This window comes from Pseudopodoces humilis, chromosome 7, assembly GCF_049639895.1.
Source record: "Pseudopodoces humilis isolate 2021_Gansu_Grassland_sample_001 chromosome 7, ASM4963989v1, whole genome shotgun sequence".
In the NCBI taxonomy this organism is placed as follows: domain Eukaryota; kingdom Metazoa; phylum Chordata; class Aves; order Passeriformes; family Paridae; genus Pseudopodoces; species Pseudopodoces humilis.
Window position 1 is genome coordinate 15160890 of NC_142206.1, and position 17954 is coordinate 15178843.

The 17954-nt window shown below is 42.9% G+C and overlaps 1 protein-coding gene across 10 annotated transcripts in view; it reads left to right on the plus strand.

Annotated features, from left to right (window-relative positions):
- The window catches only part of OSBPL5 (oxysterol binding protein like 5), a 176134-nt gene extending 158180 nt beyond the window's left edge, over positions 1–17954 (plus strand). For all 10 annotated transcript variants that reach the window (XM_088057824.1, XM_014252148.2, XM_014252149.2 and 7 more), the window contains 12 exons: positions 745–826; positions 1461–1559; positions 2442–2538; positions 3494–3592; positions 4779–4876; positions 6891–6980; positions 9056–9192; positions 12787–12972; positions 13504–13642; positions 14798–14915; positions 15517–15619; positions 16611–17954. In XM_088057824.1, coding sequence (XP_087913950.1) covers positions 745–826; positions 1461–1559; positions 2442–2538; positions 3494–3592; positions 4779–4876; positions 6891–6980; positions 9056–9192; positions 12787–12972; positions 13504–13642; positions 14798–14915; positions 15517–15619; positions 16611–16746 — 1384 coding nt within the window. In that variant the 3' untranslated portion in view covers positions 16747–17954. The remainder of the gene's footprint in view (positions 1–744; positions 827–1460; positions 1560–2441; positions 2539–3493; positions 3593–4778; positions 4877–6890; positions 6981–9055; positions 9193–12786; positions 12973–13503; positions 13643–14797; positions 14916–15516; positions 15620–16610) is intronic.

The window sequence follows — 17954 nt, forward strand, 5'->3', positions numbered from 1 at the left end:
ACCATCTGAAGTTAAAGAAATAGTTCTCAGTGCTGAGATGTAAGAAGACTTCAAGAGGTTTGGAGGTTTTAATAAAAAAATGGTTAAATTTGTGGTTCGGGTGATCCTTCTAAATGAATTTTGCAATAATTTTCCCAAGTGGATTTTTAAATCTGACTAAATGGTTGGAAATACCAGGAATGCCTTTGGTTTCGTTTCCTTCCTGCTTCATCTTTAAGCATTGTTCAGAGATGCTGGCTGAGATGACTTTTTGAAGTCCCTTCCAACCTGAATTATTGTATGAAATCTCAAAGTACTGATAGAGTTCATGTAGCACATCATCTTTAAAGATATTTTATGAAAGAGGGAAGCAAAGAAAAAGACAAAAAAAAAAAATCTTTGATTTTGAGGGCATAGGTTTGTTTTTGACTCTGTTCTACTAGCTGTGACTCAGTGCTAGTGTGAGTGGCAATCCCACATTAATCTACTCAAATATCCAATTGCAACTAATACACTCCAGAAATTTTCTTGGTCTTTTTGCAGAAATGCGGACCAAGGGGTGCACTTTTAAAGTTTGTTTTGTGTGACTTACGTTACTAAAAATACATATATTTCTGCTGGGAGACAACTTTTTCACTGGCAGCAGCACAGAAGTTACTTCCCTTTAGTTGTGGGGAAATAAATTGAAACTGATGTTATTATACTGGTAAGAAACTAATGTGATGTGTGACCAGCATAAAGAACGTTTTATGTTCTGTTCTGCAGGGCTGTCCTTGAAGATGATCCGTACACCCGCATGAAGCAAGTCTTGAGGTGGTATCTGTCCGGCTTCTATAAGAAGCCAAAGGTAAAAAGAGGCATGAAACTGGGGTTGTAATGGGCATTGAAATCTTCTGCTGTCATTTTGTTTAATTTCTCTATTGCCTCTCCTTTGAGACTTTACCTCTGTTTTTGCTCAGAAGACTTTGACCATTACTTTTTAAACTGGGGTTGCATTTGGTTTCAAAGTAGACAATGAATGCAAAATAATGGCAATTAACCTCAGAGCCTTTGCACTGGACAGTTAGCAAGTAAAACTGGTCATCAGCAAGTAACATGCCCTGGGATGCAAGGTTTTTCCCTTTGCTGAAAGCAGGTCTTCTTTCTCTTTTCAAGCCAATAAGTACCACTGTGCCATGTCTCCACATCAGAATATCCTTGCTGTGTATAGTAGCAGCAATAACAAAGTTTTATCATCTTGTAAGGCTTTGATTGGGTGGCATTAAATATTAAATTGATGAGAATAGCAGATTAATCCATGGCTTGAATGAAAAGATTATATTAGATTAGATTGATATGTAACTAGTTCTTCAGTTTTTACTCTTGTGATTGACTTTGTTTAAACCATCAAAGAAAAAAGTTATCCTATTTTTTTGTGGCCATCTGTAGCATTGGATTGCAAATCTTCATTTGTAGCAGGTTTTGATTACTTGGTTTTTCAGGGAATAAAAAAGCCATACAACCCTATTCTGGGAGAGACATTCCGCTGCTGTTGGTTTCACCCTCAGACGAACAGTCACACATTTTACATAGCAGAACAGGTAAGTTGATCTTTGGATGCTCAGGTGTTGCAAGCACCAACCTGTTTGCACCTCCATGCATGGAAACACACTGCTCGTCTCACCCTGGGAGAGGAACCTGGAGCTCTGTGTAAACAGGCAGAGCAGGACATGGGGTAAACTGGCTGCCGATCTTTTTTCTTTGCAGATTTACAGAAATTAGGTGAGGCTTGGTGGGCACTCAAGACTATAACAGCAGGTCTCACATATGTAATATCAGCTTCTTCAATAAAGATCTTTTCCATGGGATTCTGCCCTACTGTTTTCTTATTGTTAATAAAATGGGAGTTGTGTTGCCTCTGTCGAAAGGGGCATAAAACACACAACCAAATCCTTCCATCTTTTATTGCTAAACTTTCTATGATGATTTTAATAGGAGTAAATCGAGGGCTTATGTTTATGTCTTTGTGATTAAATGAAGGACAGAGCTCATAAGTTAACTGGCCTGACAAAGTGTAGTTAGAGATTTACAGTGTTAATAAAGGGATCTGAGAACTGTATGGTCTTTGCTAAAGAAACTCCCAGTTTCACATATATTTTTCCCCTATTTAATCAGATGATTTTAGCTTTGTTAAATTTTTTATTTCAACCACTGCATGCATTTCATGGAAGTTATTCAAATGCTGCACTAAAGTTCCGCACTGTTCATTTATTGTCTTGAAAACCTTGCACTTTATCTGTTGGCCTGAAAGTGATCTCACGTACACAAGCTTAAGGAAATACAGGTTGGGGGAGAAAGATTAGATGTATAATGCTCTCATACATAATGGTGTGATGTATTTTGTTCCCCCTTTAGTGTGCACTCACCTCTCTGCTTGGCCTGTGCAGACTGCTCTGTATGACCCCTGTCTGTTTTTATCCTAGGTGTCCCATCACCCACCAGTGTCAGCTTTTCACGTCAGCAATAGGAAGGATGGATTCTGCATTTCTGGCAGCATTCTAGCTAGGTCCAAGTTTTATGGTAAGGCATTAAGTCTAGGCCTCTCCCAGGTAACATTGTGGCATCAGTTTTGGTTTGTTTTTCAATCATCCCTGAGTGTGTTGAGAGTTAAGAAAAAAGAAATGGTTGACAAATCTATCACTGGGATAGCCTAATTCCTTGTCTTGGCTCTCACGGGTCTTTGCCATTTCCACCATTTCCCACATTTCAATGTGACACCACTCTGATATTAAAAGAAATAAAAAATCAGATAGAAAGATTGAGAGCTTTAAAAATCTGTTTTTTCAGAAGGCAAAGGCTCAGAATAATGTATGGGGTTGTCAGTATACTCTTGGTATATACCAATGGATGAGTCATGGATGAGTCACATTACAGCTCTCCAGTGCCGGCACCAAGACAACAAACACAAAAGTGTCTGAGCAGATTGGAACCTTTATCTGGCTCCCAGTCTCCTGAGTGTTGAACCCCAGAGCTTCAAAATGTCCTCAAGTGATTTAATATCAATGGAAACAGCACAACTCCGGGCTCTGAAACACTGTTGCTCTTTGAAATCAGTGTTTTGTTTCAACAAATATTTTTTAATTACTATCTTCTGCTGAGTGTGTTTGCTGAAACACTTTTAGGTAGTCTTTGCTGTCCTGGCAATTTCTTTTGTTATTTGGGATCATCCACAATCAGAAAAGTTTTGAGAACTGGAGGACCTGAGAAACTTCTAAGCTCCCACCAGCGACCTAATGTTATTAATCTACTGCTCTTTCTTCAAGAGGGACTAAATGCCAGAGCAAATAAGAGCAGCAGAGTTTGTAAGAGCTGCCTCCCTCCAGCTGTGCATGATTTGCAGAGTCCTGAATTATGAGCATTTCATATCTCTTCTTCCATTAGTGACCAACATTTGAATGAAAATGCTTTTTCTAAAGTAAGAGGAGGGACAAAGTATAACAAGAATTTTTTAATGTGTATGTGTTTTAAATTCTAGGCAACTCACTTTCTGCGCTGTTGGATGGGAAAGCAAAGCTTATGTTTCTAAGCAGAGGGGAAGACTATGTAATCACTATGCCATACGCCCACTGTAAAGGTAAGGTATGACTCTTCAAATAGGAAGCAAACAGAGTGACAAAATGGTGTCTTACTGACTAACTTTGCACTGGCTCTCCCTCTCAAGTAGCTGACACCACAGGGCCTGGTACCTCCAGAGAGCTCCCAATGAGTCATGGCACTCAGTAGGAGGCCTTCAGTAATCCTCACAGAGCTCTTTCTGGTTTACCTGTGCACAGCCCACGAGAAAGTTAGGCTCATCAGTGGGCCTAATTAGTTTTCAGACAATGCAGAAACGGAAAAATACTGCATATATTCATTGCAGATGAGATGAAAAGAGCTACATTTCTGAGCTTCTTAGGATAAAAAGTTTTTATTATGTCAACACTAAAATTGCTTGATATATTTTCTGTCTCTTTGAGGATAAAGGAAATTCCTGACTTTTCTTGCCATTTCTTTGTTATTCTAATAATTATTTTTCTCAGAGTATGAGCTACCTCAGTGAGGCTGGCACCTGCTGCTGTGTAGCTTTCCTCTGTGGAGCCACTGTGTGCTGAAGCTGGGGCATGGCTGTTGATTCCCTGCTCCTCAGGAAGCTCTCTCTGTATCATTTCCACCGCAGAGTTAAAATCAGCAGTCAAATTAGTTTTAGGGATCGAGTATTTTTTAATTTGGTACACTGACTTCTAAGTTTATATTTAGAAGGCCCTGAGTACCTGAAAACAGCAACCTCATAATATCATGCCCTCTGTGAAGTATTCCTGTGCATAAATCTTCTTACCAATTTTTCTTTTTCTACAAAAGACCTCTTCAGCAAATAGTAAACATATATAAAAAGTTTCTACATGATCTGTAGTCTCCCAGACTCTGGTAAATCCTCTTACAGCTTCTCTCTTCTTCAAGCACCTGAGAGAACTGACTAGGTCTGTTTAAGCACTAGTATGAATGAGGTTGTTGGCTACAACTTTATTTTTCCTGTCCCACTTTCAGCTTGCCACAGGTGCACCCATGAGTCAAGCTATTTCCTAACTGGTGTTATAAATGGGGAATATGGACTCAGGGGGAGATTCTTCATGCTTACAGTAAACAGCCACTTCCTAGGAACCTCCAGTTCTGTATTTTCAAAACTGGTGAAGTTTCACAGTGTGTCAGCAAGAACCAGGTTGACTTGAGAAAGCAAGTTGCTTCCACTAGGGCCTCTCTTAAGCCTCTTTTTTTCCTTTCAGGACTTTTATATGGTACCATGACAATGGAGCTTGGAGGGAAGGTTACCATTGACTGTGAGAAAACTAACCACAGGGCAGAACTGGAATTCAAGCTAAAGGTAAGATACATTGTGGCCCCATTTTGAGTGGGTCTCAGGCTTGTCCCTGTGCCCCAGGCAGGGTTTGACCATACACACCAGATCATTGCTGTACCAGCAATATATGTGAGCACCACAGCAGGGCCTGCCTGGAGAGAAGGTGTCACCCTGCCGCCATCAGTTTTGCCTCGTCCAACCCAAATTGACCTCAGGAAGCCTTCGTTTTACTTGACTTTTTCACTGCAGTTGGCTACTGGCCAAATTTTGTTCTGAAACTTTAGCTTCTGTTTAGTCTGGGATAATTAGTTTTACTTGCAAAATACAGTGAGTGTACAAAGAACTTGGAGACAAGTTAGGATGTGGATCTTTGGGGTAGCTCTCCAGCAGCCATCACATCTGTACTCTTATCTTGCAGGTGTTATGGTGAGTTGCACCTTGTGTTTCTCAGGGCTACAGGACCTTGCCCTGATAGCAAGGTGAGAGCCAGTTGTCAGGCAGGTTATTCTGAGGGGCTGTCACACTGGCAAGTCTTGTATTCACTTGTTCACGTAGCTACTCCTTCCCCTGGAATGCCTGGTGATGCAAATTTATGGTATGCAGACAAAATGGAGACATATTTGAACATTCCTGTTATTACAAAAGTTAAAATTTAGGAGGGAAGGTGATAACATGTAACTTTTTTGAGGCAGTTATCTTGCTTTTTAAGGAGCATCCATTTCTCTTCTGCTCCAGCAAACAATTTCTTGCCTGAGCATGAAATGAAAGAACTGAGAGATTGCAGGACTTCAGAGTTGCAGCCTTAGCCAACATAAATGTGAGAGATCACTGGAGTTAGGGGAACCTTTTGCAAACTGTGAGTTGTTTGAGGGCAGTAATATTTTTCTGTCTTTATTTGCCCTTACAAAGGGAGCTCTTTCCTCATTTACTTCCCTGACATTTGCACATACTTGTCTTTAGAGCCTATTCTTCTCATAGGCCTGGTGTACTGTGTTGAGGTCAGTGGGATATTTCCCTGACCTGGGAATCATCTCAAACCTACAACCACTTTAGAGCCTAAAGTCCTTTTCTGGCTTGAAAACAGTATGATTTATCCAAACATGTCTCAGAAATGTCCCCATGATGTAATTACATGCTCTGCTTTAAGCATTTTCTAGCTTTCTCTTTCAATAGAACTGTGGGAAGTTGCAGGTAAACCCCTAAACTCTGTTTTTAATTTGGATATGTACCAGTTCTCTGCTGGGTTGCAGAGATTGATATTGATGCTTGAGATGCATGTGATTATTTTATCCATGGGTGTTGTGTGAAATTTGGGTTTATATTATTATTTAACACACACACACACAAGTTTATCTGCACAAATGTTTTCAGAAAATGCCTGCTAAAATGTCTGAAGAGATGTGTTCTGTGCATAGAAGAGCTGCTCACATTTTCACTGGAATTTCCTGTGCTTGGCATCCAGGAAATGGGTTGAATTTTTCATTGTTTTGGGATTTTTTTTCCTTGACTCTGGAAATACCTTTTTTCTTTGGTTTGTGGGGTTTTTTTGCTGCTGACCAGAGCTTCTTCACACTGGAGACTTGACACACATGAAGTCATCAGCAGTGCCACACTGCGTTGCTGTCCCATAAGCAGGAACAGTCACCACAAGTGCTGCTCCTTTCCTTTGGACAAGGGTGCAAAGGCTGTGCTTCTGGACAGTGGGAAGGAGTTGTTCCCATACACCTATCCTGGTATCTGGCTGACAATAAATAAGTGTGTTTCCAATAGAGGTGAGGCCTTGCACTCCTGAGTGTTAATGCGCCTCAAGGCTTATCTCCCTACCTGCAGCTACAGTGTTTGTGGAATTACAAACAAAAGGAAGGAGGCACGATGTGAGACTGACAGAATCCATGTTAGAATTCATTCTGCATTTCCTCAGGAACAGTGGAAGTCAAGCAGTTGCACTTTCCTTCCCTCCTGTTGCACCTCTGTGTTTGGCTCCCTTCCAGTCCTCACCAGACTGACCACATTTGCTGTTTCTCTTCTCCCCTGACAGCCCTTCTTCGGTGGCAGCACGAGCATTAATCAAATCTCGGGGAAGATTAAATGTGGAGAAGAAGTGCTAGCGACTCTCACTGGACACTGGGTAACATTTGATAATCGATGTTGCTGACAGGTTACGAGCCCATGGCTGCAGGGTTCCGGGAAGGGCTGGCAGCCCTTGGCAGGCTCCCTGCACTGGAATGGGTGCTGGGAGGGCTCTGTCTTGCCTCTTCTTGCCAGCCCCAGGGCATGCAGGTTAGCAGAGCCTGGGCCACACCTCTCTGGTACTTCTGGAGGTAATTTATGCTTCAGTAGTCCCATCCATCTGCAGTGGGAGCTGCACTTCCAGAGCCTGGGAAAGCTGGGAACAGCAAAGGGGGTTCTCCATCAAAGCCAATGGTTCTGCACTTAGGGTCTGAGGCTTAGGACAAGCACTGATGGCAGGAGATACAGTGTGTATTAGGTGTAATTGCAAAGAGCATGAGGCTGCCTTTTGTCTGGTGTGCTCAGTACCTCCCCAGTTAGATCGGGATCAGGGAAGAGCTTAGAGGATTTTGAATTCATTATTTTCACAGCAAACCTTTTTGGTGGAACACAGTTACTACCCTGTTCATCAGCCAAAGGACAGAGACACCAATTCAGTGAGAGTGTTATCTCTGTGGCCAGCTCAGAACAGTCAGCAGAGCACCTGGCACCCTTGTTCACCCAGAAGTGATTCACTCAGAGCCACTCTCAAGCCAAAATTCAACAACAATAAAGTTGCATAGTGAATGATGTAGTCTAATTTTGATTGGAACTCCTGTTACCTGAAACAAAAGCAATGAACCTTGGCTTTGGGCTGGACATCTGGGTATTTCTTTGAGCAACATTTGGGCATCTACATCATCATTGTAGTTGGCCTATGCGCCCTTGCCAGTCTATAGAAATTGCTGTTTCTGAGAAAAGATTTGTCTCATCTGAAGGAGGTATTTAAAGTAGGCCAGGTGAAATGTGCCTGGATAAAACCCTTACTATAGTGAGATCCTAACCACGGTGTAGCCTTTGGTACTGGATTTGTTCTGTCAGGCAATGTGTCTTTTTACATAAAAAGCTAATGACCATTTTGAAATTGGGAGATTTACCCTTTCTATGCATGTACAATGGATTTGCTCCATTCTGAGCTCCTTTTCCTGCAGGATGAGCTCTGTCAGTGGTGAGTTGTGCTGGACTGTGGAGTAGCTTGTCTGCGCTGGGTCCTGACAACACCACCCATGAAATCCTGTCATTCAGGGGCTCTGCTGAGCCATGTAGTTGTGTGCTGCTCAGTGCCCAACCTTCTGCTTATACACTCCTCCCTTGATCTTTATCCTGGTAGTTTGTGGTGCACAAAACTGTAGTGATGTATAAAAGAAGTTAAATGGCTCCGTAAGCTGCTGCTTACAGCTGTGTGCTGTGAATAGAGGGGCTGCCTTGCAGTGGGGTAGGGACAGTGTTGCTTCTCCTCCCTCCCCACTGGGAGTACTGGCCTGCTCTCCTGGCTTTTCTCTGACACCATCCAGTTTCCTGACAGAAATCCTTGTATCTGAATGGTAAATTGTCTGCCTCAGGACCTGAAAACCTACCTGTATAAAGAAGGGAAATAAATCCGAATGCTTCTCTGCCCTAAGGTCACAGCAGCTGAGTGCTTGTATTTATGCTTGTTAGAGATGCATGTAGTGGTGCTTGATAATTCCAGCCTACCTCATCCTATCCACACTGGGGGTCTCTTGGAGGTCTGGGATCAGTCCTGGAACTAGCATATTGGAATATGGGAGAGGAAGTCCTGAGGGAGACTTTGGAAAAGGTAGCCGGGGATCTTGTTTATATGTGCTAGGTGGTAGGTGAGAGAACAGTGGTGAAAGAAGAATATCTTAGGGCTTCTGTGGGCAGTGAGGTCTGGGGACAAGACTTAATAGAAGGAACCAGGTCTCTTTCCACTCTGATTAATGATAAACGTAGCCACTGTTTCTGGCAACGCCTTGCCTCATTCATTTCAGAAACCTCCAGGAAATGTTCAGTGAGATTTTATTGGCAAGAGGAGGAAAGCCTCCTAACCAACAGACACCCCTTATCATCATCCAGGAGCAGCTTTGATTGGTTGGGACTAATTTCTACCTTAGTTTTCTGATTGTCATTAATTGACTTAGTTTTCCTTTTCAGGATGGAGAAGTGCATATGAATGAGCTGAAAAATGGGAACACAGAAATGTTCTGGAACCCGACCAGTGAAGTGCGGAGGCAGAGACTGAAGCGCCACATTGTGCTGTTTGAGGAGCAGATGGACTTTGAGTCAGAGAGGTGGGGGGCTTAGGGAACATCTCACTGCTGCTTCTCTCCTGGGAGCAGGATTCTGATCAGCAGGGCTCCTCCAGTTCCTCAGCACGGTCCTGGAAAGGCAGTGACCTGCTTTGTCGGCACATATTACCCAGCCATTTACCTGTTTCTTTCCAGACTATTAACTCTGGAGGATTTCTATGAATTACGGCTCTGAAATAGACCTTTGCTGAGAAACAGTGGAGGCTACATTTTATCTGCTTAAAATAGCAATCCCACCTGGACTCCAGAGATCTCTGTAACTGCTGGAACATTTTATGAAAGGGCAGGATGTCATCCTGAGGTTGGATATCTTGTTAAGAAGGGTTATTTCAACCACAAGCTCTTAAAGTAGATGTAGGAATTGTGGAAAGTACTGGCATCCTCAGAGCAGTACTTTGAACCACATGACAGGATTTTATGAATGAATGTAATTAAACAGATGTTTAACCTTGCCTCAGATGAGGCAACCTAATCTCAGATAAGATCTCCAATGCAGTCTGCACCAGGCTTTGTAGGGTGATTTAGGTTACCTAAAAATGTAGTTCTGGCACTTAACTTAGTGTTGTGGTTTGACCCTGGCCGGATGCCAAGTACCCATGGAAGTCGCTCACTCACTCTCCTCTGCAGCTGGACAGAGGAGAGAAAATTTAATGAAGGGTTCATGAGTTAAGGACTGTGAGAAAATATTCATCAGTTACCATTGAGGGCAAAACAGGCTCAACAGTAAAATAAATTTATTGTTAAAAAAATCAGACCAGGATAATGAGAAGTAAACTAAGCCCCTAAAAACACCTTCCTTCTACCCCTCCTTCCTTCACAGCTTTACCTTCTCCCCCAGTGGCACAAAGATACAGGAGGGTCAGGGTTTCAGTCAGTTTATCACCCACCTCTTCTTCTGCTACTCAGGGAGAGGCAGGGAGAGGTGTCCTTCACTGCTGCACTGTGGAATCCCTCCCACAGAAGACAGTTCTCCATTAACTTCTCCAACATGGCTTCATCTCATGAGCAGCAGCCCTCTCCAAACTGCTGCAGCATTGGTCCACGGGCCTCCCCCAGGGTGACAGCTTCCACTTAGGCATCCACTGGCTCTGGTGTGAATCTCCTCCATGATCCACCCACAGGTGGATCTCTGCATCCCTGTGGATCTCCAAGGGTTGCAGGGCAACAGCCACTTCACCATGGTCCTCATGAGCTGCAGAGGAATCTGGGCTCTGGCACCTGGAGCACTCCTCCCCCTTCTGCACTGCCCTTGGTATCTGCAGGGCTCTTCCTCTCACATGTTCTCACCCCACTCTTCTCTGGCCATAATTAAAACTGTGCCACAACCTTTCTTTTGATTTCCTCCCCAGTATGTTATCACAGAGGCGTTACCACTGTCCCAGCACTGGCCAGCAGCATGTCCATATTTGGAGCCATCAGGACTCTGCCAGATGTTGTGGAAATGATGGCATCAGAAGCTTCTGGAGCTTTTCACAGAAGCCACCTCTTTTGGCACCCTCTTGCCAAAAACCAGGCCATGCAAATGCAATATACTTAGCAAGTGGCAGGAATGAATAATGCACAACTGTAGAGTTGTTGAGCAAGAGTACTATGTGTTGAGAAAGTTATGTGGAGCTGGCTGTCTTTAAAGAAATTAGTTGTGCTTCCTCTCCACTACAGTCAGCTAGCACCAGCCAGCATTCCAGCCAGCACATGATGTTGCTGCCTGGCTCTGCATTACACTGTCCACTTCTCTGTGGACATCTGATTTTGGTGTTGCATCACATCATCCTAAAAAGATTACCCTTTTTATAGGTAAAGAAAGGGATTGCATGAAAATAAAAAAAATGGAGGTTTAGTTTGGACAGGAGTAGGCATTATGGGCAATAATGTCTGTATTTGTAACTTACGGGGCAGATTTGTTAACTCTGCAGAGCAGGGAAGACTGCAGTAAATTTATTTCTTAATCTTCAGAAGAATATTATTTTAGAGAATCTTGTTCTTGTGGGCAAAGAATCTCCAGTTCTCTGTTTACCAGAGTTTATGACTGACTCCCTTTGCTACGTCAGAGATTAATAATGATACATGCATGTAAGGGAAGGAGGCAAAAGGGGAAGTTACAGAGATCCCTAACAGACATTCCACCAGACTCCTTATTATACTGACAGTTGCATGAATAAATTGCCTTCTAAACCAGGTTATATTCTACCTAAATTGCTTAGTCTTCTCTGCAGTGCTGAAAATCGCCTATTTTCACAATTGTTGGAGAATCTCTGAAGCTCATACTGTCACACAGCTCACTGTGGAGGGTCTCACTGTCTAACACATGTAGCTCTTGATGGAATAATTTGCCCTTGTCAAACAATTTTGTGCTGTCCCTCTAAGGTTCATAGAGTTAGGAGATTCACTCTTTACACCACTGCATTCCTTAGGACAGGCTTTACACCACCCAACATTTTCTCCAGCTGTTATTTCAGTCCTCCAATCTCCATTACTGAGTTTCCTTCCTTTGTTTCTGGGAGAAAAGATTCATACTTAGAAATTGGGAAGTGACTTGTTAAAAATGAAAGGAAGGCATTGCTCTGCGTTCAGTCGATTATCTAAGAGGCTGCATTTTTGGAAGTGCTGTGTTAATGTATATTGCTAGAAATATAATGAAAGCTCCAGGATCACTTTTAAATTAAGGGCTTCACAGCAAAGCTCCAAATTAAATGCAATAATGAATTCATCTTCTAAATGGCAGACTGGTGTTTTGTGGAACTGGGAATACTGGAACAGCCTGGATGTCCTGTGCACATTCTAAGCACTAAAGCACCATGTTTTGGGAGGGCCAGGTGATGTCTCAGAAGTATTTCCAATCTGAAATGAAGATTAAAATGTTCTGATTAGAGGAACTGTGGAGACGCTGATCACAGCTTGGCTATAATTAAAAAAAATACTGATTTTCCTCTGGTAGAAGGCAGATCTTCTTCCCAGGGAAGATGCTCAGTGAGAACAGCTCTTATGACAGATCATGTATGCTTTGGCAGCTGCAAACAAGTGTTGGTGCTTGCAGCTTGTAAGCACGAGGACATGCTTTTTGCTTATGGATTGAATCAGATTCCCACAGATCTGATCATATATCCTGTATAGGAGGTGCACGTGCAGCTGCAAGATGTGCTCATAAATTCATTTTCCAGTGCTTCTAAACTTTAAATATAAATCCTTTGTTTTGGGGATGACATTGACACAAAGGCTTCTAAACAGAATTGCCTGAAAGGATGAGGAATAGAACAGATTCTCCATCAATCACCTCTAAAGAGGCTGTGGATCCCAGTGAGTTGAACACAACTTCCTTATGACTCAGCAACGAAAAATTTAATAATTGTTGTAGGTGATGTTATCTAAGAGAAAGTTCCTTCAGCAGTCGCTCATACACCATTCAGTGTTGCCATTCTCAATTCCTTTAACTTACAAGCTAAAACAGAGGCTGAGCAATCCTTGTACTGTTCCACTGGAGTATGAATAGACCTGACAAGTTTCTGCTCTAAAATTCCAGCTGGCAAAATACATTGTTGGTCCTAAGGTGGTTTAACTTCCTTCCCTGATTATTCCTAGGCTTTGGCAGCACGTTACCAGTGCAATAAATAAGGGTGATCAACACAAGGCGACGCAGGAAAAGTTTGTGCTGGAAGAGGAGCAGAGGAATGCCGCCCGGGAGCGCAGGGAAAGCGGCACGGAATGGAAACCGCTGCTGTTCCAGCACGATGCTGGGACCAATGAATGGCGCTACAAATACGAGGAGTGAGTGCTGGGCTTGGGGCTCCCAACACATCTCACTGCCTGAGTTCCTAGGGATGCAAGCAGGGCTACAGTAACTGGAGCCCTGCCATTCCCAAAACTATGTCCAGAGCTTGCCCTTTCTGATCTCCATGTCATCACTAGAATACATATTCATGATACTAATTGGGCATAGCTGGAAATGAGGGCTTGGAAATGGAAAATCCACTATGCCATTGATGCCATTCCTGTTGCTATAATCAAGTGCAGAATCATTTAGCAGAGATTTTCTGCACTGTTCAGAGCAGTTTACTGTGCTCTCCTCCCCTGGGCAAGAAGGGCAAAGCCTCTAGAGACTGAACCTCCTCACCTATTTCAAGGAACTGTGAATGTGCAGGGAACTATATATTAGTTCTGTCACTGCATCTGAAAAGTCTGGCTACTGTAAGGGATGATTGCCTGCCCTGATGCATGTGGAATTAGTGTATTGGGCTTAACACACCTAATGTGGGATTCTTGCTTTTCTGATGAATTTTTTTCATTTGGTCTCAAAAGTCTAAGACCTTGGGATCCTTTGAACGACATTGCTCAATTTGAGAAAGATGGAATACTTCAGACAATGGAAAGACACTTATCCACAAGGATGTCAAACCACAAAGCAACATGCATAAACAATCAAATCACACGGCACAAGGTAAAAAGCCTGTTTTGGGGACTATAATACTTCATGATTGTTTAGATACATTGTTTAGCCCTTTTTCTACAGCATTTTCATGTAAGCACAGCATAGGCTGAAAGTTTTGTCTTGGGTAAATACAGCTTGTGAGCGTAGACCTGCAGTATTATACCATCATTAGCTCCAAAGAATTGTAATTACTGATTGACTCATTCTATCAATTTTGGCATTTTTCTTCCACCCAATGCTAGCGACAGTGGCTCTTACACTGAATTTTTGCGCATGACTGAGTTGAACTTCACTGTTCAGTGTTTCCAAAGCAGAAAACTTCCCATAGGTTTTGGAGTACACAACTCAGATCCCCTGACTTCCGTTTCAGTCTTTGCCATCAGCCTTTATCACTCCCTCTCTCTCAGATAAGACAAGAAACATCTTTCCATCCTTTCCCTTAAACAGAGATTATACTCCCCTATTTCAGTGCTTTTATCTCTGGAGCAATACATGTCATTCATAACACACTTTGCAAATGTAGAGCTGCTAAACTAGAGAAGTATAACCCATATTACACTGGAAAACTTGTATCTTATTATGTACATAGACTTTTCTTTTATAATACTCCACATCTGAATGTCTCTGATTTAGTGGGGAAGTTGAAGTTCATTGTTTTTCAGACCCTGTAGTGAGAAGTTTGAATCAATGTATTTGGTTTACTCATCTGAGAGGGAGAAACTTGCCAAAATGCATCAAGGAACTAGGCATAAAAATTCTGAAATGTTTAGATCCTCCATACACCTTCTGAAAAATCTTTTCTGGGGAATTTGATTCAAATTTTTTCTTCTTTTCCAACTTTCTCTTATGTACCTCGCTGAGTTGGGTACACAACTCAGCAAAGGAACTATAAGATTCATCCATAGTATGTGTCAGTTAAAGCTACAAGAAGAATAATTTGGATAGATGCCTTAAGAAAGTTGTCATTTGGGGAAATGCTTCTGTATGAGGCATGTGTAATAATATCCTTAAGTAGCTGCCAGAGTCCAGCTATTAGGAATTGCTGAGAAAGTGATCAAACTTCACAATCTCACACATATTTCCCAGCACCCCAAATTGTTTAAAGCAAACACGCACGTCTTCAGTGTGATAGAGACTGTCATTTCTAATCTCTGTTTTATCCAGAGGTCTGCCAAAGACTGCCGGCGCCGCAAAACCAGTGATCAGCCGTCCAACCACAGCCAGAACACAGAGAGCAGCTGTTCAACGCCAGAGTCAGTGCAGGAGCTCTCAGATGATGATGGCAAGTAGTTGGGTGTCACTGGCTCAGGCTTTAATGTTATTCCCTTGGTACTTTAATTATTGAGCCAGCCCTGGGACATTTCCTGGCCCAGTTAATACCATGGGCTAACAGCCCACAGGCAGCACAGAGAATGTTGTGCTTTTCTGTTCTCTGTATGTGCTATTTCTCTTTCTGCTTTACAACAAGGACTTCCCAACTCCTGGAAAAATTGGAAAAAACCACTGTCATTCCAATCAACAAATAGGAAATGGGCTGTGTTTCTCTCTCTTTTCTCTGCCTTTGTTAGAGATGACCTTGAATGTGTGTGAGAAAGGGCAGGTGTGAGTACTTCTTTCTCCTCCCCTCAGCTGAGGAACATTATTTCCTTAGAGCTGACCAAGAAACACCCTGAGCCATAGTCACAGACAGGCCAGTTACAGTGGCCTGGGTCTTTTGGGTGAAAGATTCTGTTTCCTGTTTCCTTCTCCCCATGTTTCCTTCTGAAAGTGTCCCCCCTGGTAGTGACAATTAGATCACGGCCACCCACTTGCTGTGTTGTGTTTCATCACTACCACCAGAATGGTGATGCAAAACATAATTGTCCTTCAATACTTTGCCACAGGGTTTGAAAGCCTGTGCACTCAGTGTGGGAAAGAAATGAATCACCTGAAGGAAATTCACTCAGCTGTCTTATCCCTACAGAAAGCCCAACAGGACATACACAGGTAACCATTTTCTGACCTGAATCAATGATTTTAATGGGCTAAAGATAACTTGTGCATTTAATTCCTTACTGTGGTCTTTGGAATGTCTCTGTGAGCTGCAGGAGTGCAGTACAAGTTGTTGTAGGTAAAGTAACCAGTTAACACACCAGAAATACAAACCCACACTCTGCTTGAAAGAGTGAGGAGGAAATCTCTTCCTCTTAACGCTGCCTTTGTAGGCAAAAAGCATCACCTCAGCATGTTCCCCAACTTAAGGTCCTGAAAAGGGCTGATCCACACCCTGGCTAAAATAAATCTCTGCCAGGCAAGAATGTGTGAGGTGTCTCTTCTTGTTGATCATGTTGGGAATTTCCTGTTTGCTATGGAGATGCAGGGATGTGGCCTGAAAATCTGGGCTCCATGATGAAAATCACTAAACTCCAGTTTTTGTACAAATGGCTGGTTGCCATCTGAGGGAAGCAGTAACCACACCTGCTGCTGGCAGAGGGCTTTGCCATTCAGACTTTTGTGGGGAGGTATGAGCTGCTACTTCTGATCCAGGGAGCGCTGCTGATTCCTTTCTGGATGAGGAGTGTTATCCAGCCCTCCCAAGGCTTCAGTGAGGCGGGATCACATGAGGCCTACCATTTCTGGATGCCAGAGTCACTGGTGATATGGTTTTAGCATCCCTGCAGCTCCTGGGGGTGTCCAGGACAGGCCTTGCATTTGGGAAGGTTAGGGAGTAGTTAAACTCACAGAGTTATGAGTGGGTGCTGGATGAAGAGATTCCTTGTGGTTTGTGCCCTTCCCATGCCAACCAGCTGCAGCCAGAAGCATTGATCTTCCTGTTAAAACGAGGGAGGTAAAATCTGTGGAGGCATACTGCTCTGCCCCTGAGGGTGTCAACAAATTACGGGGATCCCTCCTGGTGTGGAAATTCTGGGTATATGGCACACGTGTGAAGGCACACCTCTCTCCAACACACAAATAATCATATTGCTTTCTTTTGCAGAAACCTCAGTGCTCTGAACAAAAAGTCCTTCCACAGGAAGGCCTCTTCTGAAAGCTTCCTCCTGGACTCTCGCTGTTGGTTTCTCCTTTGCATCTTTCTTACGTGTCAACTCTTCATTAATTACGTCTTCAAATAAAATCACTACGTTTGGCAGCAATAATGATCACTGGCTGCAGGAGGGGGCCACTCACGCAAGGAGCCCAGCGAGGCACCAAAGCACTTTAGAACCAACATGGCAGAGGTGGAAGGAAGTGGAAAAACGAGGTTAAAAAGGGACCTAGGAACCTGCAAAACTTTGTTCCTGCAGATTACGTAATTTTTGCCTTTTTCATGTACATCTTCAAGGACCTCTTAACCTGTATGGGCCTTAATGCTGAAGCCAAATGTAGCTTTAATTGTGCAATTTGTTTTCTATGTTTTGTCATTTTCTGATGCAATTAATAATTACCCAGCAGTATTGGTAACCCCAAAATGGTAATCACCTCAGCATTTTGGAAAAGCCACAGTGGCCTGGGTTATAGCTCCAGGAGTGAGAGAGAGCAGCTGAGGAGCTGTAAAGAACTGATGTCCACGGTGCCTGTCCGGCTGCCTTTAATTACAGGAGGGAGAACACTTGGTCCAAAAAATCCAGCCCCAGGATATTATTAGTCATGATCTGTTTAGCCAGCCCACGCAGAATGGGACCTCAGGATGTGTTTTATTTTCCATTCCACAGAAACTGTAAATATGCACAATTTCCTAGAGCCATTCTTCTTTAGGAAATGGGAAGTATTCAGTGAAAGCTCCTCGCCTGGTTATGGAGCTGACTGGTGTCCTGGGTCTAGCCCATCGAGTGTGATGCTAGACACGCACGCCTGTTTGTAAAACATGGTCACTTACTATTATTGTTATTATTTGCTATATGGCTGTTTTATAATACCACACACTAGCATTGTAGAGAGAAATCCACTGCCCCAGCATAGGTGAGAAGGATGGGAGCGATGTAGGTGTACATGTGTTCAGTCTTAGGCACATTTATAGTCAAAGGTCAGGAAAGGGAGAGTTTTGCCACTGCATTGTTCAACCCTGTTAATAGTCTTCCTATTTTACACCATTTTTTAAAGATTTGCAATATTTTCTGTAGACTGCAGACAATACTAAGCCTTTCTTTTCTGGCCTGAAGTAGTTCCAAGTGGTAAGTTCTGCTATATATACAGCCTTAAAATACTTAGTGGTGGTGCCATTCTGGGCTATCTTTCAATGTAAATGTTTCCAAATTTTTAAGTACATTCCTCGTCATATTCCCCAGTTAGGGGAAACCTGTTTGTGCTTGATATGTTGAAATAAAACTACACACAACTTTCA